We start from the raw sequence: 19977 nt of genomic DNA, 5'->3' as shown, positions 1-19977 counted from the left end.
TGAAACTTTCACAGTAAATTCCAACATTATTAGGTGCTCGCTGTAATTTTTGTAGCTCCATAATAATCAGTTTGCTAAGGTAGCTAAATGAGTTCCAGTTCAAATATATATATGTTTAATCGATAAAATACCAAAACACCCTAGGATTTTAAAACTAGAATATTTTCTGGAAAACGATGCCTTACTTGACAACGTGGTACGTAGCCTAGTATGTTAGTCATTAGAGCTAGCTCGTTAGCTTGAGAGGCGTAATTGTATTTTAAGAGTTGCGGTTACCATTGATTAATTGCGTCTCTATGTTGCATCCACATATGTCATAATAGGAACAATGATGGATCGTGGAGACGATCGGAGTAGCAAGAAGATGGTGCCTTGGTGATCGTGTCACCATGGTGGAGTGCAAATCCTTGGTTATATCTTGCCCAGACAAGCCCCGGTGCATAACCCCTATTATTTTGCACTTATTTTATGTTTGAGCATTAAGTTTTAAGGAGTTGAATGAAACCCACTTGCATATATATCCTTATCCTATGAGTCCTACGAGTATGTCAGGATTGTGTAGATTGCTATGCTACAGGACTTCGGTAGAAATCGAGTGATTACTTGTTACTCGTGAGAGATAGGAAAGATATTATTGTTGTTATTATCATATTACTATCATATGGAATATATATATTAGGATGATAATTGGAGACCGGGAGAAATGGTACTTTGGATTTAGACTTTGTTAGGCATTCGAGCGAGGCTCAGGTTGTATTTGTTCCGTCTGTGTCGATTGAGGACCGTCCGTTGCTGTGGATGGTAGTCAGGTCATAGCTTATTATCCTGAGCACATGCTTGCTTATGGGAGCAGGAATGCTCGCTACGCTCTTGCCATGGGTTCTGGCTCTTTCCGGACCGACTGATTGAAGACGGGAAAAGGTGGAGGTCTAAGCACCATACTGAGACCGGGTCTCAAGTGTGGGGGCTTGGAGTCCAAGTTTGGACGGGAACCTAGACCCCGTGACAGGAGTGAAATGGGTTGGTCTTGTTTGGGCCTAGGGTACAAATGAGGCGTGTGTTTTGGGGTACCTAGTTGGGATACATTGGTTTGTGAATCGCCGTTTTCGTAAGATGATACGACTTGACTATGGTCTAGCACCGTAGTAAGAACTGAAACTTGAAAGGTAATAAAATGGTTCTGATTGCTTACCACCTGCTTGGAAGTAGCATAGGTGCTTATATAGAATGGATAGTTAACAAACTAATGGTGACTGCTAATAAAATATAATATAAGGATGCACGTTTAGTAATGCTTCCACAGATGTAATAACGCACAAGCCAATAAGCCCTGCATATCCTTAGAGTCTTTTATTTTTCTCCTGTCGGGTAAGTCTTGCTGAGTACAATCGAGTACTCAATGTTGTATTCCCCCTGTTGTAGGTGACCGATGGATGGTAGACGACTTTTGTGTGTGGAAACCTCTTGGTAGGCTCAGAGAGGATTCATTTCACGCTACGACCGTAGTATTTATTTATAACCCTCACTAAAAATTTTTAGAAGAAAGTTTTATGATTCACCATTAATCTTTATTTTTACTGTAATTCTGATCATACGTTGTTCTCCGCTGCAAGATAAAAATGTAAACATAAAATGTATAAACTCTTTTACATGTAAAATTATCTTAATTCCGCTATTGCATTCAACTTGTTTAAGTACTCTAAAGTTGTAATAAAGTGATGTAAAAATGGTTAAGAATGTTGTAAGCTTTATTCGCTCATTTATGATCCTGATGGAAAAATATGGATTTTCGAGTTCTCCCTTAGGGTGTGCTTGATGGAACAGCACGATTTAGTGCACTCTCTTCGGTACACTTAGTGCCTAATGGAGGACAAATACTCTTGGAAGGGCATTAGATTAGACGGTTCTGCCACATTGTTGTTGCACCAGGAGCTGTTACGCCAGGCGCGCTAAAATTGATTATTGCTGCTATCCAATTCGAACTATCTATGGAGTATTAGGTGTCAAAATTTGGATATCGGTAGAAGAACAATAACTAACCATGTCTTCCCATTCCATCCCGTGATAGAATAAAAAAGACAAGAACCATTTATTCTAGGCTTTTTTATAATCTATGATTAACCTCTTTTTATAATACTCCCTACCCCCAGGGGAAGTCGAATCCCCGCTGCCTCCTTGAAAGAGAGATGTCCTGGACCACTAGACGATGGGGGCATCACTAGACGATAGCACCATATACAACCACTTGTCATTATACTATAATGATGTATCTTTTTACCAGTCATAGGAATTGGTATTTATCCAGATTTTGTTCTCTCTCTATCCGTTGATAGGGTAGAGGTTCTATTATCCAATTATTATACTAAATAGGATTTTCTTTTTTAACCAATCCGCTCTATATTCCAGAGTGGAAAAATAAAAAAAATCATAGGTACAATTTCACAACCATGTTGAGCTCGACAATTTTCATGTAAAGATTATTTTCATTTAACTTCATATAAAAAATAATGAAATTTTATATAAGAGAGATCACCTGACATGTGGCTCCACATTAGCAAAACCACCTATGATGCCAACTTAAAACAAATATTTGGCCTCCAGTAATCTCAAATAAAAAAGTTGTCCACCGCAAAACTATAGACCGCGTTAAGGGATAAAACTCTAGTATAGAGCACGTCAGCATGTGAGGTCATTTGAAAATTCTAAAATCTGGATTTCAAAACTTGATAATTTAAAGAATATTTGGGCATCTAAAATATCTCAAAAAAAATTATCAGCTACAATGTTGATGACCGCACCGAGCTTTCCAATTTTCACATAAAATTTGCTTTCATCCAACTTCATATAAAAAAATTATGAACTTTTATATAAGAGAGACCCCTGACATGTGGCTCCACTGCTACGTTAGTAAAACCACCTTTAAAACCACTTTAAATGATAGGGGTGGAGGTGTTTTGAAAGTTAAACTGTGTATGTTTTTTTGGTATTATAAAGCTCAGGGGCATTTTCAAATTCAGCAAAAAGTTTAAGTTGTAAGACAGTCTGAGGATATATGATCTATGAGACCATGATTGTAAGTAATGTTATGACCCGAAACTAGTTTTGCCAATTAACAAAACTTGCTAATTAGTTGAAAAAAGAAATGTTGATTGTGGGCTTTAGTTGAAAAACCTGTCATAGTTTGGTAGTAGATAGGTTGGATCTGCCCCATGGGAATTTTACAAAGCAAGGTCGCAAAAGGATAAACACTTCAGAATGCAATTAAGGAAGGGATCTGCACGAGCAAGGAGGAATTAGTTGAGGCGCCTTGCTCACTTGCAAAAAAAAAATCACATATCTTCTTCTACAATAAGGGAACACTCAAAACTATCCTAGATACATCTAAGAATGTGTCCCTCGTTGAGATAGTTCAACCATTGTGCACCAAAGCTTTTGTACCTAGGATTTCAACTTTATTAAAATCAATGGCCTGTAATCCTCCCTGGAGGCTTCAACTCCATCTAACGGCCAGGCTTATTTGGATCATCCCGGAGGCTTCAACGCTGCTCCACGCCTCAACCCCGCACCGCACAACGCGCCACGCCCAGGCGAGTGATCCTGCGCCCTCCAATCGATTTTTCCAGAAAAAAAATTCAACACCGATCTTTCTCGAGGCTTTTACCTGTGTGCCATTAAAAAAGTTTAAAATTATGCACAAGCCATTAAAAAAGTTGAACTCCCACGAGTGCCATCGTTCTAAACTTCTTTGCTCTCTAAGCCATTCCGTCCGCTTTTCTATTTAACGGCGTCAAACAGATAGGTGAAATAACCATTTTACCCTATAGTGGGGTCCGTTTGTCAGCCACCCAAACTTTCTCTTTCTCTCTATTTCTCTTGCGCCTCCATTCCACGCTCCCCGTGCTCCTGCTCGTCGTCACGGCGCTGGCGGCGCGGGCGGGGGCCGACGACCTCGCGAGCGACGCTCGGGCGCTCCGGGCGTTCCGTGACGCCGTGGGGCGGTGCCTGGCGTGGAACGCCTCAGACGCCGCGGGCGCGTGCTCGTGGATGGGGGTCTCCTACGAGAACGGCCACGTGGCGGTGCTGCGGCTCCCCAGGGCGACGCTCTCAGGGGCGGTCCCCGCGGGGACGCTAGGGAACTTGATGGCCAGGCACCACAGGTAGCAAGCAAGAGGATCTAGTCCAGCCAGGCACCTACGCCTGCACGTTGCTCCCAAATTGCATCAGTTGCCGAGGACGGACATCTCGACAAAGCTAGCAGGAGCAGCAAGCAAGCAAGCACAGGATACGAGCCGATGGCTGCGCGGTGCAGCAGGCGCTAGCCACGGAGGTGGCAGCCGTGGTGCGGCAAGCCGTGGCCCTGGCCCGGCGGCGCGGCCACGCTCAGGTGACCCCACTCCATGTCGCCAGCGCCATGCTCTCGGCGGCGGGGCTCCTCCGCGCCGCCTGCCTCCGCTCCCACTCCCACCCGCTGTAGTGCAAGGCGCTCGAGCTCTCCTTCAACGTCGCGCTCAACCGCCTCCCCACAGCCGGCCCCACCGCCGCCGTCATGTTCCACCCCCACCCCCTCCACCATGGCGGGCACGGGAAGTAGCACACGCCTATGCCGTCCAACGCGCTCGTCGTCGCGTTCAAGCGCGCGCAGGCACACCAGTGCCGTGGCGCCATGGAAGGAGGGCAGGCACAGGGACAACCACCGCAGTCGGTGGTCGCCGCCAAGGTCGACATCAAGCATCTCATCATCTCCATCCTCGATGACCCCAGCATCAGCCACGTCATGCGCGAGGCTAGCTTCTCCAGCTCCCAGGTCAAGGCCAACGTCGAGAAGGCCGTCTCGTCGTCGTCGTCACCGGAGCACCAACCGAACACGACGATACCATCCAGCGGCCACACGACGAGCTCTCCTGCACCAAGTTCCTGTCACCCAAGCAGCAGGCGCCCCCAACAAGTCCGACGACGACGCCATGCGCGTGCTCGACTGCATGGCAAGCGGGACCAAGCGGTGTGTGGTGGTCGGCGGCGAGAGCGCGGCCACCGCGGAGGTGGTGGTGAAGGCGGTGATGGACAGGGTGAGCAATGGGGAGCTGTAGTAGCGGCATAAGCGGCTCAAGAACCTCTAGTTCGTGCCCCTCTCGGCAGCGTCCTTCCAGCGGAAGCCGAGGGAGGAGCTCCGCCCGGCCGCCGCGAGCGCGAGCGCAGGCGCGGGCATCGACGCGGCGTAAGGCTGGCGCGCGGGGAGGAGGAAGGTGGAGCCGGGTCGCTGACAGTTTAACCCCACTGGACAGAGAGAAAGAAGCAAGAGGATAAGACAAGAGAAGGGTATTTTGGACGTTTACACTGACCGGGCCCATATGTAAGGGCTGACAAACGATAAAAAACAAACAGAACATAGAAGGAATGGCTTGAAGAGCAAAGAAGTTTAGAACGATAACACTCGTCAACTTTTTTAAAGCTTGTGCGTAATTGCAAACTTTTTTAACGGCACGCACGTAAAAGCCTCGTCTTTCTTTGGCGTCCCTCCCCTCGCGAAACGAGCGACGCGATCCACCGCTTCGTCTTCCTCCGCCGCGGCCACGCGGGCGCGGGCGCGCGGCGATCCCTCCACTCGGGGCCTACTCCACCTCCACCTCCTGTCCTCCACACCATGGGCGGCTCCACATCAGCCATCAAGGATGGGATCTCCCTCTTCGGTGGAGGCGAAGGAGCAGCCGGATCCGGCGAAGTACGATCGGATGCTGTGAAGGGAGGAGTGGATCCGGCACTTGGTTTGTCGATGAGGACTCGGAGGCAGCAGGCGCAACGCAGGAGCGAGCACACGTCAACAACCACCGCGATGTCAACGCGCAGGTTAGCGGCGGAGCATAGAGGCTGTTGTCCGCCTGTCAACAGTCCGACGACCTTGAGCTGTTGCTCAAAGGTTCGATTCTCCCCAGCCCTGCTTGTTGGATTAAATTATTTGCTTCTTGTCGTCATCTTCAGCGTTTCTCCTGCGGTTGATATGGGCATCTGAAACTTGGTGCAGAGGGTGGTAGGGGATCTCCATTCTCAAGCAATTTCGCTACTAGCTGATTACTTTTAGGAGGAATTTCTTGAATCTCACCTGAAAAGGATCACTATCTCTGCAAAGGAAACGAGGCATATCATCAATTTCTTTTCTTTCTTTCTTTCTTTACTGACCCGGAATCCTGTCATTTGCATAGCTGGTTTTCATGTGTAGTAAACAAGTTAGAAGCTAGAACCTTGTCCTAACCTGCTTGCATATGTTGCTAACGATCCAGCTCCAGATAATATGTTGTGCAATGTGTATGCTATTTTCTTAAGATGGATGTTTATTACTCTGGCATATTCTATAAGTTTGCATAGTTCCATTAGTATTCTTGATCAAATGGATCCTGAGATTGATCGGCAAATTTCAGAACACGCTGCACGAATGCATAGATATTGCACTGATGATGGAGGTAGCTTTGCTATTTTACAGTCGAATATATTTGTTTTCAATTCTTCCATTCTTTTTATTTGCTTAATAAAAGACAACCTCATAAACTGTAGGATCAAGAGGTATCTTTATAAAGAGGGATATGCCGAAGAAGATGATGGTTATGCTAATGCAGCCATTTTTTGTTGAGTATTGCTCCATGGTCAGGATAGAAGAGGCAAGAAAGCCAAGCAAGACAGGCTAATTGTCAAATTTGTGAAGAAATATATTCATTATGCGAAGAACCTTATTCAACCGAAGCTTACTGATGAGGTAACCTTTTACAATCCTGCATACAGAGCCATACAAAGTTGGTGGAGATATTATTTTTCTATTGTGCATTAACATACCATGCTTTCCTCACCAAGGTGGGGGCTGCTTTCTTCCTCTACAATGCACTTCGGTATTTCAATGTTTCCTTTTTTTTTCATTGCGGTGCATATTTGTTGATCTATTTGCCTTTGTTACCAATGACATTAAAAATATCTTGGGCTTTTATTAACTATGCCCATGCAATTTTACTGATTTAGGAGAGGATATTGGACAGACAAATTGCTGTATGATCTCTTGAAGCTTTTCTCTGGGTAATTTTTTGAAGTCTTCTCATCAACAAAGTAATGTCAAAATTTGCAGTGCTGCCATAGAAGAACTGTATGCAACACAATTAGCGAAGCTCCAAGAAATGGGTTTCTTGACACATGAGAGAACATCCGAGCCATGGCCGCTACCGCTAGAAATGTTCATGCTGCAGTGGAGCGAATTCTTGGAAACATGGGCCAATAAAATATGATGATAACTATACTCTGATGTAGTTGGCATTGTGAGATCATGTCTGGTTCATTGGTTTTACAACTGAGATTGAGAGGTGACATCTAGATTTTGTGTTCAAGGACGACTAAAGAGCCTACCAGCGGAACCTTTCATATACATGTGGTCCGGTGTCATGGTTAAAATTGTTGTTGTTTGTACATTGGGTTGCTTTACATACATATTGATCTTTTACAATCTTATGTACATAGACAATGTCTTTTGTACAAGCAGGTGGGGGAGGGAATATGTGGTGCAAACCATGAGAACCCAAAAAAGCTGTATTTCGATTGCTCAAAAAAATATGAGATGCATCCATATCCCAAAGGTGTCTTTTGTTTCAATAGTTGGGATTACCTCAAATTTATTTAAAAATACGAGAATAATAAATTCAATGATTTTTGTCATTTTATATGATTTTTTTTATAAAACGAGATTGAGTTCTAACTTTTATGACAAAAGTACATCTATGCTTTTTGAACATGCATCACTTCAATTTTTTTGGAGCCACAGAAATATGTTTTGATTGAATCTTTAAGGGAGTACTTCAAATTTGATAGAATTAACTTTTGACAATATAACCCGTAGCGTTAGCACAGGCAAATATACTAGACGTTGTAAGTGTCAATGGATAATTGAATTCTGCAGGGGAGAGGTCTCAATGATGCATTAGCATAGTAGAACACTAGAACCTAATCCAGAGACTTTTTATTAGATGGGTATAATCCATCATTGTTGGCGTCCTAAACCTCATCTCTCCCGGGCCCATCTGGCAGCCAGACCAATACACGCATAGCACAGTCTCACAGCCCCGGGCCTTCCCCAAAGACCGGGCCCGATCCGTCTCTCGGCTATTGCTCTCGTATAAAACCCGAAGGGGAAAAAAGGAACGCGAAAAAAGCCTGCTTGTCTCCTGACTGGACCGGGCCGCAGCCACAGTTTTCCTCCGGGCAGAAAATATCAAGCCGCGAAATCCCGAAAACACCCTCGCACGGGTCTCTCTCGGCGGCGAGACCGCGGCTCCGTGCCTCTCCGTCCCACGTGTCTCTCTCCGCCGCCGAACTTCAACGCGGCACGCCTCTTCCTCCCCCAGCTCCACGGAATCCGACGCCCTCGTCCTCCTCGTCTCCTCCTGTGGACTGGAGCGCCGCCGGGTAGAGATCCCACATCCGCGCCTCAACCAATTCCTCCTGCCTCCGGTAAGGCGGGCCATGAATTTTTAAGTCTAGTTCTTTGGTGCAACCTAGCTTATTTGTTTGTGTACCACTGCACTATGGAACAGCAAGCATAGGACATGATCTATGGTTGGTGATTTTGCCTTCACTTGAGGTGTGCTATTCTAATAGTGACCATCCTGTCCATGCTGACATGCTGTTATCGCAGTTCAGTTCAGTTATGTTATTATCTTTGATTTGTTCGTTAGGCATAATTCTGCTCCTTGCTATCCCATGAACGAATACTAGTGCACGGGTGGCCATTTGCTACCTTCACATGTATCCTCTGCCCCCGCTGATCTCACAGTTTTAATGGTGCCTTTGATTTCTTTGTGGTCCTTAATTAGCTTGGCACTTCGGCTCCCGAAGGTTCAGTCACGAAATGTATGCATTGATATTTAATACGTTGGTAACGAGCATATCAGAGCTATCTGCACCCCTGTTTGCTACAGCTAATACGTCTGCTTTGCTATCAATACTACAGAGAATGGCGATCCTCTGTCCAGGGCGTGTTGCTCCATCGGTTCACCATAATTTTCTGCCCAGATGGTTGCTGCTGAACAATAGCTCCAGAATGTATGGCCATGTCTTTCCAGACAGAATGAAACCAAAAAGACAAAACAGACATCAGAGGATGGCTTGCTTCTCCAAGGGGTCTTCGTTTCAAGGTACTGTCTGACCAGACTTTTGATGTTGTTGCTCCAAGCTTATTTCTGTGCACTGGTAAAAAATGTATTTCTATGTGAATTGTTCTTTGTAATATACCCATCAATATAGTATGCATTCATATTGTGTAGTTGTTCGCTTTCCTAGTCATGCAACTGTTTCTGCTTCCACAATATTAACTTTTCACTTTACCGGATGCAATGTAGTTGTAGTTTGTTTTCTCCTATTTAGTTTCTCATTTTATATTATTATTGACAACATGAAAGCTATGTTTCTTGGTTGTGAAAATTTACCATTCTATCCATACCAATCAGCGACCATTGTTCCTTCAACTCTGCAGATCTGGTGCCCTCTGTAAAGCCTTCACGCCTTCTTCCAGCAGAGGAACTAAAGACATATCCCAATACTGTTCCTGAGGAGATATTTAACACAACCATATTAGATGACTCTGATGCGTTCTATGTGCTAGAGCTTAGCACAAGTACAGAATTTAATTCCTCTTTGGATAAAAATTCTGCAATCTTAATCTGCTTAATTGATGTTGATGGTGACTCCTTGCTACAAAGAGTACCGGCAATCTATTTGGGTCAACCTACACCTGGAATTAAGATAGCGCAACTGATACCCTTCCAAAGTGGTTCAGTTGATGTTGTCACTTTCATGGGGTCAAAACTGAAAAGGATTAAAGAAGTCTGGATCGGTCTTGAATCAGGTACATTCCATTTCATGTTCTTTGCAAATATAATGTAATGGTAGTATGTTCACCTGATGAGTGTTTTCTATCCTTTGTTTATTAATTTTACCCTTGAAGGTTAGGTTCATGGAGATTAGATGGTTTGAGCTTGAAAGTAATACATGGACCGGTTGATCCACCTAAAGAAATTAATGGAACACCTGAACAGAAGTTCAACGGTTTGCAGTACATTTTTGAGAAAATAAATGCATTTCTTGGAGATGATGGAGCTTCAGTAGCTGAAGCAAGGCCTGTGGCTGTCACTGACCTCTCAGGAGTTGGCCTTTCCGATCTTCAAGAAGGGCTGTTATCCTCAGAAAGCAAAGCTTCAAGCGTTAAGGAACTAAGAGAGGATGGGTTGAGAGAGTACGCTGACCTCAAACAATCTCTGCTGCTCTATGACGCATCTATAGTGATAACAGGCTTCTCCGCCTTCATCTTGGCTTCAAATGACAGCGCTGCCTATTCGTTCCTGATAGGTGGCATTGTTGGGTTCCTCTATCTGTTGCTCCTCCAAAGATCGGTTGATGGTTTGCCCGTGATTGGTTCACCTTCAGAAGCTGGCAGTGCGCAGCCCTCAGTAAAAGGTTTCAGTGGTGTAAGGAGGCCATGGTTGATACTATCACTGGTACTGGTTGCAGGTGCAGTTGCACTAAAGTATGGTGCTGGAGGTGACAGCTTTGAACTCACACCGACCGAGCTCTTTGTTGGCACTGCAGGGTTCCTAGCAAACAAGGTTGCTGTTCTTTTTGCAGCATTCATGCCTTTGCTAAGTGACTCGAAGAGTGAAGATGGATCTGGGGATAGCAATTAACTGGACTCTAAAAATAGGTTAGTATTAGTTTCCTATAGAAGCTCTGTATTCAAGATCTGAAGGTAATTAGCTGATGTGCAAAGGGCAACTCCTAGTTTCTGAACCGGAAAAATGAACCCTGTAGCTATATCATCTTGGTAACCGAGTCGATCAGTACTTGAAACACAACAGCAGGTCCCAGGCATGGCATCTTTGCGAGTGTTCAATTCACAGCAAGGGTTCTGGTGTTGTGGTACTTAGGGGGTGTTTGGTTCTTTAGTCGCTCCTAAAATTTATGTCACATCAAATGTTTAGAGGCTAATAAGAAGCATTAAATATAAATTAATTACAAAATCAATTACATAGATGGAGGCTAATTTCCGAGACGAATTCTTTAAGCCTAATTAATCTATCATTAGCACATGTTTACTGTAGCACCACGTTGTCAAATCATGGACTAATTAGGCTTAAAAGATTCATCTCGTAAATTAGTCGCAAGTTATGCAATTAGTTTCGTAATTAGTCTATATTTAATACTCCATGCATATGTCTAAACATTCGATGTGACAGGAATTTTAGGAGGAGAGGGAGGAACCAAACAGGCCCTTAGAAGTCAGAAACTTGAGTTGATGTACTCACAAATCGGACACTTAACTGTTAAGATGATCTGCAGACAACAGGAACGTGACTACACCAGGTACCTCAAGAGATGAGCTCGGAAAACTTGATGATTGTACGAGAACCATGTACCCATTGTTGTATGTCAATATGATATTTGTGAGGTAAATATACAGTAACTATAAAAAAAATGTTTGGCGTTGCTCCAAATCAGCATCATGTAAGAAAATTTCTACACAGAAGTGATTGTAGCTTCACTCAACACTAGTAATAGTATACAACTAACTGTGAATGTTTTCTATCAAGTCCGGCTGAACAGTAATTGTTTTTTTTTTACTTATATCACAAAAATATATATAATGATCTGAAGTGAACACCATTTCCTAGGCACTTTAGTCACACAATTATCATAAGTATATTTTACCATAGTCACCGCCGACAGCATGGTATCTAGCCAGGTGTCTGCTGCAACTCCCCCGAGCCGGCGCCGCCACCTCCTGGATGCCGCATAAACCGTTGACATCACCCCATCACCATTAATGGCCCTGTTCGCTTAAACTTATCCACCGTACAGCTGTTTTTTCGGCCAGCCGAACAGGGCAGTCTTCACTGACAGAAAGAGTCACCCATTTAGCATCTGAAGCTTCTGACTGAAGTCTAGCATTAGCAGCACATCATCACCAGATTTCTCAGTGCCAGATGCCGCCAGCCATGGGCATTCCGACGACAGTGATGTTCCGAGTAGCAGTCATGGTTTTTGCCGTAACGACCGCTGCAGCCGCAGGCAATACGATAGAGAGCCCAACCTCCACGGCCAATTCCACTTCGAGCCCGACCAAGAACACGACGGCGCCATTGCCGCCGTTTGGCACGAACCACGCCGTGGGCGACGGCACCGGGTGGTTCTTCGACTGGAAGGCGAACGCCTCGGCCGCCAACTACTCCGCCTGGGCTGCGAACCGCACCTTCTACCTCGGCGACTACCTCAGTGAGTTCTCAGCTTCCACTCAGCAAAGCACTACGTAGGAAGCTCGATCGATGCTAGTTACTGACATTGTGTGTGACGTGTGTGGCGTGCTCACTCGCAAGGCTTCAAGACGGACACAGGCAACACGGTGGTGCACACGACGAACTCCACGGTCTACAAGCTCTGCAGCACCGGCGTCACGGCGAGCGGCGGCGGCAGCGGGTGGAAGCCGGAGGGGGCGTTCCTCGCCGTGATGCTCACGGCGGAGGGCGCCAACTACTTCTCCGACGCCTGGAACGGGGAGCACTGCCAGAAGGGGACGCGGTTTCAGGTCAGCGTGGCGCGCGGCCGCGGTCTCCCGTCGGTGCCACCGTCGTACTACGAGCCGCTCTCCGGCGCGGCGCCTGCGGGGACGCGACGCGGCGGGACTGGGGCCGTGTGCGTCGTTGCGATGGCTGCAGCCTTTGCTGCATTTGTGTTTTCTTGATTATTTATTCACAACACAAAGTCGTCGCCGGCGTTTTTGGGCATGTTTCCTATAACGTTTTCCTCAATCTCTTTGTTCAACTTTGACGAAATATTTGTAACAACATGTTTTGGTAGAAAAAAAGAAAAATAGAATCTTTACATTTTTTTTGCTAACATAAACTGAGCACAAAGCATCTCCTTGTTTTGCTGCTGATCAGGAAAAGGCACAAAGCAACTACGGTTAAACAGTTAGGGTCCTGTGTGGAACTATACAGGTTCCCCTTGAATTTTAAAAAGCACATGAGAATAGTTCATGGACAAGAAAATCCCTTTCTTATCTGTGAAGTGAGCTCAGCATGTATCACTATGGTTGGCAAGGAGAAGATACTTCGATCCTAGAATATATGCTTACACAATGTATCGCCAGGAATTACTTGAACCCACTTGTTCCCTGACAGAGTTCGAGTTAAAAGGATCTGCTGGCGAATGCAATGAAATAATTTTGTAGTTTCCAATTGGGAAAGTAGAAATTGTGCCTGTTCAGAAATGAAAGGTAAATTGATCAGCAAGAATAACCACAATGTAATTAGGTAGAACTGGCAATGAAATATTATTTACATATTTATTGCAGTCATGATTCAATTAGATATAACCTGTATCGCTAATACAATATAAGAATTTATAGCGGACGAAGTGGGTACATAGAGTCATAGAGAGGTTTGGACAGTATCTAGTCTGTAATTGCAGGCCTGCATCATCGGGACTCAACGTTCAGACTTACAGTGGGGAAGATTGAGAACGAGAAAATATCACTAAAACAGAACTTTTCAGAATGCAGTTAGAATAGGTATAGGTGTGAACAAAATGTATTTCGTAGGGAGCAAATTAATTGTGATAAGATTTCTCAAAAATTTAATTGTGATAAGCTTTAGTTACATACCATTAGAAATTCAATTCTGACAAGATTCCTTTCACTAGTTGTTCAGATGAGCAATCCATCATCACTAGCGCTTTCAAAATAGGGATTCCCACCTTTATTGCACATATAGAGTTTAAGCACCTATCTGGTTCACACTGTAGTACTATCTGGTTCCATTCAAGCAGAAAAAAAACTCATTTAAGACAACCTGAAATGAGCGCTGTCACTGGAATAGAAGCAGTAAAGTCTTTTTTTTTTGAGAAAACAGAACTAAAGTTGTGCAAAACAACAACCATACAACGATTCTCCTTTTTATTGGTCTGCTATACAGATCCTGAAAACATCTGGACAAAAGTTCCATCAGAAAGTATTACTGTCTAACTCCGTTCAAAAATACCTGTGTACATGTGGTTCATGCCAGAAGATAGCCGGGGTACATTAACTCCGGCGAGCTCCTGGGTCTAGAGTCTGGACACACTCAAACACAGAGGAACATATAACACAAGATTGTCTGCGGAGTTGCAGCATGTTTTGACTCTATTGATTTCCTTATAAACAGAAAAAACTCGACTACAAAGTTATAGCCACCAGGTCTGAACCTCACACCATGATCCATGCTTCTTGCGCCATGGCACGAAAGTCCAGACCATGCCACGGTTGTGCTCCCGCACGAACCAGTCATGTGTCAAGCACAGAACGCGCACATCGTGCATAAGCTCCGGCGCGCGTGTGACACTAACTGAGCATAACAGATTACATACCATGACTAGCAAGCCCGTTACATTAGGAAACTAGCAAAGCTGACAAGGACAGATTACATACCATGTTCATTATCTTCAACGGTAGGAGTCTTCAGTTGTGGTGGAAGCAGATCATCTATGGGGAGCTTTGGGCACTCCCCAACCTCGAGATGCTCAAGGGAAGTAAGAGTGTAAGACTAGCAAGCCCATCACAGTACAGGAGATTAGGGCACTTATTTATGCAGAGCCTTTTAACTGAGGGCAGACTTTGTTGTTTAATTGGTATGCATGTAAACTCTGAATCATCAATATTTAAGCACTGCAACGATGGGAAGTCATTCAATGGGCTGTACATTAACTTATCACTCAGTCCAGACTTGAGATTCAAGGTGGTGAGTGCAGGAACAGAGCCGACTGCACAAAGATTTCGACACTGCTCTAGATTCAAGGTCGTTAGTTTGGGGAAGCAACAGACAGAACTCACAACAGGGCTTGGAAAATCAGAACCAATGGAAATAAGACTTGGACAATCGAATATGTCCAATTCCAGAAGTGATGGGAGAGTAGGAAGTTTGCGTAGACCAGAACATACCTTAACAATTAGTACCAAAAGGGATGGAAGAGTAGGAATTTCTGTTAGGGCAGGACAATATCCGATCTCTAGTTTACGAAGAGAAGGAGATTCAGGTAACCTAACCAAGCTATCACACCACCTTAGATTCAAAGTTATCAAAGATTGGAATGGCCCCAATGGAAGGGAGATCATTTTCGGACAAAATGACATCGAAAGTGTATTTAGGCACGGAAAACCTCCAGCATCAGTTCCAGGCCATTCTGACCACTCCGTCATATATTTCATATCGTTGACAGTGAGGTACTTAAGGGAAGGCAAGGCACCAAGTTTTGGGAGGTGTTTGGATTCACCATGGCATATTGCTATTCTGCTCAACATGGAGAACGAAGTATTTCCTAGCCAACTAGGGTATTTTCCATAATCGTAACGGTGTATACTCAGTTCCCTTAGGTTGTGATGCGGTCGCAAGCTGTCTAGTAGTTGGTTGTGTGGTATGTTCACATGTTTTTCATGCAATCTACATGGACACTGACCCTCTCCTCCATTAAAGCTCAACTTTAGTGATCGGAGGTGCTTTTTCCTCTGCAGCTGGGCTTCAGTTGCATCTTCGACATGGCAAATGTTACTCAATCCACAAATACTCAGCTCTCTTACTCTGTTGATGTTCCTCAGGTCTCTTATGTTCAAGCTACAATGACGTCTGCTAATATGTATACCAGGCAAAGTATGCAGACGAGTTAGGTGCCTAATTCCACTGAGTACTAGATTCTGTACATGATGAGAAGTAGATTTTCCCATAAGTCGATCAATTTGTACAAACAAATGGCGTAGCAGTTTCAGGTTCCCCACGCCATCATGCAGTGCCATGCCAAGGCCCATGCTATGGCTTATGTCAAGAGCTCGCAACTTCTTACATTTTGAAAATAATGCTTCTGGAACTGCATTTGGACTGATATTGGTACAATGTTCAAACACTCTGATGGCTCTCAGAGTATGTGGAAAAACTGAAATGTCAGCTGATGTAATAGCTTTATTTATGGACAGATACCGAGCATTTTGTGGAATTTGACTCAAGGTATCTCCTTCAACTCTATGGAATTCTTCCCCAGCAAAAAAGCATGCAAGATCGTGGACAAGATCATGCAAAAGGTATGAATCACCATAAATAGGATGAGGCTGAAGTATTGACCTTCCAACCAATTCCTTCAAATACCATTGTCCAATTTCGCACTCATCATCACTTCTATCAGAATCAAGCAAGTCAAGTAATTTCCACAAATGGCACACTTCTTCAGAAACAAGTTCATAATCTTTGGGAAATAGAGAAAGGGCACGAAAATTTCGTCTTAGGTATGTGGGCATGTGCTTGTAGCTCAATTCCAGTGCTGGCAGAACCTCGTCCCTCGGTTCTTTTAAGTCCCATAATTTACTCTCTAAGACATCCTCCCATCTGCTTTCTTCAGTTTCATAGCGCAACATGCTTCCTAGTGTCTTGATTGCCAGTGGCAAGCCTTTGCACTTTTTAACAATACTCTTACAAATATTTATTCGGTTTGTTTGGCTGTCAGACTCTTGCTCACCAATACAGGCAGCTTTGCTGAACAACAACCAGGTCTCATCAAAACTTAAACAATTTAGGGGATAAAAGGGTATAGTCTGTATCAGCCTTGCAACTACCTCACTCCGAGTGGTAACTATGATCTGGCAAATCTTTGCAGCTGTCATAGGAGCACAAAACATCTCCCAGCAGTCTCTTCGCTCATTCCATACATCATCCAACACAAGGAAAACCCTCCTCTCATTCATTTCTTTTGCTAATTTCCTCTGAAGATCAGCAAGTTCTGTATACATACACTGCACACTTGTTAGGGAAGTAATGATGTTCCTTGTCATTGTTTTGATATCAAAGTTTTCAGACACACAAACCCAGGCATGCTTCTCAAAGGACTGCCTCACCCTTGGGCTGTTATATACAAGTTGTGCTAGTGTTGTCTTGCCTAGTCCTCCCATGCCAACAACAGCCATGACAGAAACATGATTTCCTGCATTTCCCACTTCACTAGACAATAACTTATCAATTATCTTCTCTTTGTCCTGGTCTCGCCCCAAAATGCTCTTCTCAAATACAACAGAGCTAGTATGTCGTACACTACTAATATCCGGCGTATACCGTCTCTCTCCATCATTCTCTGATAAACTCAAATGGTCAGAGTAATATTTGATATCATCCAACCTCCTGATTAGTTTTCTTGCTTGAAGAACCAAGTCATTAGGAACTTCCACCACACCAGTATCCACCGGATAGGCCTCAGTTTCCTTCATGAAGAAAGAAGAAAAGGCTATGTCAATCATGTATGTTCGATATTCTGCTGTTAAAGAAGTGTAACTTGGATATGAAACTTTCTTACAGAACTACATAAACAGAGATCATTGAACCAAATTACCTCCTGGTGCTTGCGCTTGCCGGTTCTGTACAAGCCAGTAGATCGATGGAGGACCTCATACTCATATTCGTCTACAACATCCTCGATGTCGTACGCGAGCTCCTTGAGCTCCTTGAGCCGCAGCTTGGCAGACTCCTCACGTATGTTCCAGTGCTCCTCAGCATCGTCCAACATTGCTCGGATCCTATACATGGTTCTCTCCAGCTTCCGCAGCTCCTCCAGATCATCGTCGTGGCTTGCCGTGGATGACGAGGGCACCAGTGAGGATGTTGTAAACACCCGCATGAAGGAGGAAAGCTTCTCCCATGCCCTTCCCACGGACAGAGATGCAAACAACCCCGACATCTTTTGGTCTACCTAGGCTCTGCTCTGGCGAGCTGATGGAGCAACAGATTTTGGGACAAGGGGAGGGATCGGAGGAGCACAGGTGCATGAAAAGCTAGAGGATGCTACCATAGGACATAGGTTATGATGTGGTGGGCTAGTGGCACGCTGACCAGTAGTTGGTGGTGTGCTATTGTCACAAGTTCACATAGAAAGGCAATGATCTTCCACTAAGTTCAAATGTGCAGTAGTCACGGGAGGAGGCTTCTCCTCTGCAGCTGGAGCTTTCATTAACTTTATACATACATCAAGCACCCACAAATTAAGAAAAGGACTGGTATTCTTTCAAGAGGATGTGTTCACACCTCTCCACATGCTGACCATTCTTCTTGACGTAGATCTCATCACCAGGAACCAGTCGTTCTATGTCTGGTCTAAGTCTAATGGTTTAGTCAGCGGTAATGGTCCCCAGATATGCACTTGTTACGTATGCTTCTGAACAGATACAAGATGCCTAGTTAAGCAGAAATTAATATAACAGCTTACCAAGTGGTAAGACTCGCATTCCAAGAAGAGCAAACGGACGAGGCAATTCATCAAACAAGTGACGTGCAATGGTGAACAGGAAAAGAAAAAGGACCAACGGAACAATGAGCTCGATAGGGAAGGGGAAGGTGAACGGAAACCTACAAAGGTCCAGCGGAAGTCCTCCTTGTGCACGCAGCTCGGCCGTGCTCTGGCGGCCTTGCGCTCCTTCCTAGCGACGCGGGCGGCCTCCGCTCGCGAGCGCGACTCATCCTTCCGCTGCCGCTCTGTATTCCGACGCCAACAATAGCAGCCGCCGATATCCCCCGAGAGTGTAAGGAGACTGGAGACAGGTGCCGTTGGAGAGGCTAGCACGAGTGCTATCGCCATGGTCGTAAGCGGCGGCGGCGGCGGCGGCAGCGCTTTTCTTGTGCACGGAGCCGGGCTAAGAAGCGAAAAGAGGGAGCCTAGCCGCTGGTTAGTCGTTAGACCGTTGAAGATTAGCGGTCAATGAAACCCATGTCACCACTCACCAGTCCACGATCGAAGGATGGTACACACTTCTTAAAGACAATCAAGGAGATGTATCTCACTATGTTTTAGTTCTTGCGCTCGTACAGAAGTGACTTCTTCTTGTTAGAATTCAAGTTCTTCTGGCCTCGTTCGTTTATCGTCGTTCTTGCTGCCAGGAATGATTTCTGGTGAAGCTTGGCCTATACAAATTGTATAAGGCTTCGTTCGTTTGCAGAGAATTGATTCCTAGTCGATCGGTCTCTTCGATAATTTGTACTAGTTTGGAATTGTTCCTGAAACGGTCTAAGTGTTCAGGAAGTCGGGTGTTCGGTTAGAAATCATTCCCACGCTATGTAAATTAACGAAGGAATTGTGTGGTTGGAAATTATTCTCAAGTAACCAAACAAAGTCTTAATGTGTACGCAACGCAAGCACAAGAACACAGAGGATAGGAGATGGAACACAACTCTATTATTTGTGAATGAGTTCAGTACACGAACATTTATCTGAAGATGTCCCTTTTCCTTTTATATAGGGAAGAAGCTGATGAGTGTTGTCCATGGTCTTCTCTTTCAGGGCACAACCGAGGACGATTTGAACCCTACGGATTTTTCGCACGGGCAGCGGCGCGGATCCGTTGTTCCTCTCGCTTGTAGCAGCGCGCATCTTCATCACCAGGTGAGTGCTTCATCTCTTCCTTCCCTCTTCCTCTCCTCTCTAGCTCGCCCTCCCTCTCTCAGATCTACGGCTCACTGACAAAGGCGAAGACACAGCGGCATGGGTGGGCGACGAGCCAAGGACAGGGACACGCCAACAATGAGGACGGGGTCGGCGAGGGGCACGCCAATGACGAGGATGGGGTCGGCGATGGTGGCCTCGATGGACCAGGGCAGCAGCGTGCTAGCGGCCTAGATCGAGGCCCCCGTTCAACGACCAGGACTGTGCCTTTTTTTTTTGTTTTTTATTTAGATTAACATAAGCAAACATTTAGACCTGTTTGACAGGGCTTCTTCATTGGCTTCAGGAGTCGTTTGGAACCGTTTTCTACCAAACGGGATAAAGTAAAATAGCTTCACTTGTGAAGCCCCTAAAAACATGCTCTCACAATGATTTAGGGTGGGATGGAGCCAAAAAAAAAAGTGACTTCTCCCGGCTCCTCCTTCCGACCTCTAAAAACATGCTCTCACAGGGAAGCTATTT

General features: G+C 45.0%; 3 protein-coding genes and 1 long non-coding RNA gene across 12 annotated transcripts; 3 read left to right on the top strand and 1 right to left on the bottom strand.

Annotated features, from left to right (window-relative positions):
• Positions 1-5493: 5493 nt before the first annotated feature.
• Positions 5494-7599, top strand: LOC136485037 (uncharacterized). 2 transcript variants are annotated; one of them, XR_010766303.1, is made up of 3 exons: positions 5494-5914; positions 6020-6745; positions 7106-7599. It is a non-coding gene; the product is annotated as an uncharacterized lncRNA (long non-coding RNA). The 2 variants fall into 2 exon arrangements; XR_010766304.1 differs by having other exon boundaries at positions 7003-7599.
• Positions 7600-8204: 605 nt separating this feature from the next.
• On the top strand, positions 8205-11608 carry LOC136486857 (uncharacterized). 6 transcript variants are annotated; one of them, XM_066483902.1, is made up of 5 exons: positions 8205-8478; positions 8841-8877; positions 8978-9161; positions 9500-9871; positions 9976-11249. In XM_066483902.1, the coding sequence occupies exons 3-5, from the start codon at positions 8981-8983 to the stop codon at positions 10704-10706; spliced, it is 1284 nt and encodes a 427-aa protein (XP_066339999.1). In that variant the 5' UTR covers positions 8205-8478; positions 8841-8877; positions 8978-8980; the 3' UTR covers positions 10707-11249. The 6 variants fall into 6 exon arrangements, with proteins under 6 accessions (XP_066339999.1, XP_066339998.1, XP_066339994.1 ...); XM_066483901.1 differs by having other exon boundaries at positions 8205-8608; XM_066483897.1 differs by adding an exon at positions 11256-11608 and having other exon boundaries at positions 8205-9161; positions 9976-10723.
• Positions 11369-12889, top strand: LOC136486858 (early nodulin-like protein 18). Its single transcript, XM_066483903.1, has 3 exons — positions 11369-11467; positions 11971-12291; positions 12393-12889. The coding sequence occupies exons 2-3, from the start codon at positions 12003-12005 to the stop codon at positions 12755-12757; spliced, it is 654 nt and encodes a 217-aa protein (XP_066340000.1). The 5' UTR covers positions 11369-11467; positions 11971-12002; the 3' UTR covers positions 12758-12889.
• A 247-nt stretch (positions 12890-13136) lies between these two features.
• Positions 13137-18729, bottom strand: LOC136486856 (putative disease resistance protein RGA3). Of its 3 annotated transcripts, XM_066483893.1 has the most exons (4): positions 17416-17802; positions 14480-17287; positions 13679-13824; positions 13137-13274 (listed from the first exon to the last, which is right to left on the bottom strand). In XM_066483893.1, the coding sequence occupies exons 1-2, from the start codon at positions 17758-17760 to the stop codon at positions 14534-14536; spliced, it is 3099 nt and encodes a 1032-aa protein (XP_066339990.1). In that variant the 5' UTR covers positions 17761-17802; the 3' UTR covers positions 13137-13274; positions 13679-13824; positions 14480-14533. The 3 variants fall into 3 exon arrangements, with proteins under 3 accessions (XP_066339990.1, XP_066339992.1, XP_066339991.1); XM_066483895.1 differs by having other exon boundaries at positions 13679-17287; positions 17416-18729; XM_066483894.1 differs by lacking the exon at positions 13679-13824 and having other exon boundaries at positions 13157-13274.
• Positions 18730-19977: the final 1248 nt, after the last annotated feature.

Source organism: Miscanthus floridulus, chromosome 10, assembly GCF_019320115.1.
Source record: "Miscanthus floridulus cultivar M001 chromosome 10, ASM1932011v1, whole genome shotgun sequence".
Classification (NCBI taxonomy): Eukaryota; Viridiplantae; Streptophyta; class Magnoliopsida; order Poales; family Poaceae; genus Miscanthus; species Miscanthus floridulus.
Note: the sequence above shows the minus strand (reverse complement) of the source record. Positions and strands in the feature narration are given on the sequence as shown.

Coding starts and splice junctions, on each gene's coding strand:
- LOC136486857 (XM_066483897.1), top strand. CDS start 8,876: ATGTATGCATTGATATTTAATACGTTGGTAACGAGCATATCAGAGCTA. Junction 9,162..9,499: donor CAAGGGGTCTTCGTTTCAAG/GTACTGTCTGAC, acceptor TCAACTCTGCAG/ATCTGGTGCCCTCTGTAAAG. Junction 9,872..9,975: donor CTGGATCGGTCTTGAATCAG/GTACATTCCATT, acceptor CTTGAAGGTTAG/GTTCATGGAGATTAGATGGT.
- LOC136486858 (XM_066483903.1), top strand. CDS start 12,003: ATGCCGCCAGCCATGGGCATTCCGACGACAGTGATGTTCCGAGTAGCA. Junction 12,292..12,392: donor CTACCTCGGCGACTACCTCA/GTGAGTTCTCAG, acceptor CTCACTCGCAAG/GCTTCAAGACGGACACAGGC.
- LOC136486856 (XM_066483895.1), bottom strand. CDS start 17,760: ATGTCGGGGTTGTTTGCATCTCTGTCCGTGGGAAGGGCATGGGAGAAG. Junction 17,288..17,415: donor GCAAGCGCAAGCACCAGGAG/GTAATTTGGTTC, acceptor TTCTTCATGAAG/GAAACTGAGGCCTATCCGGT.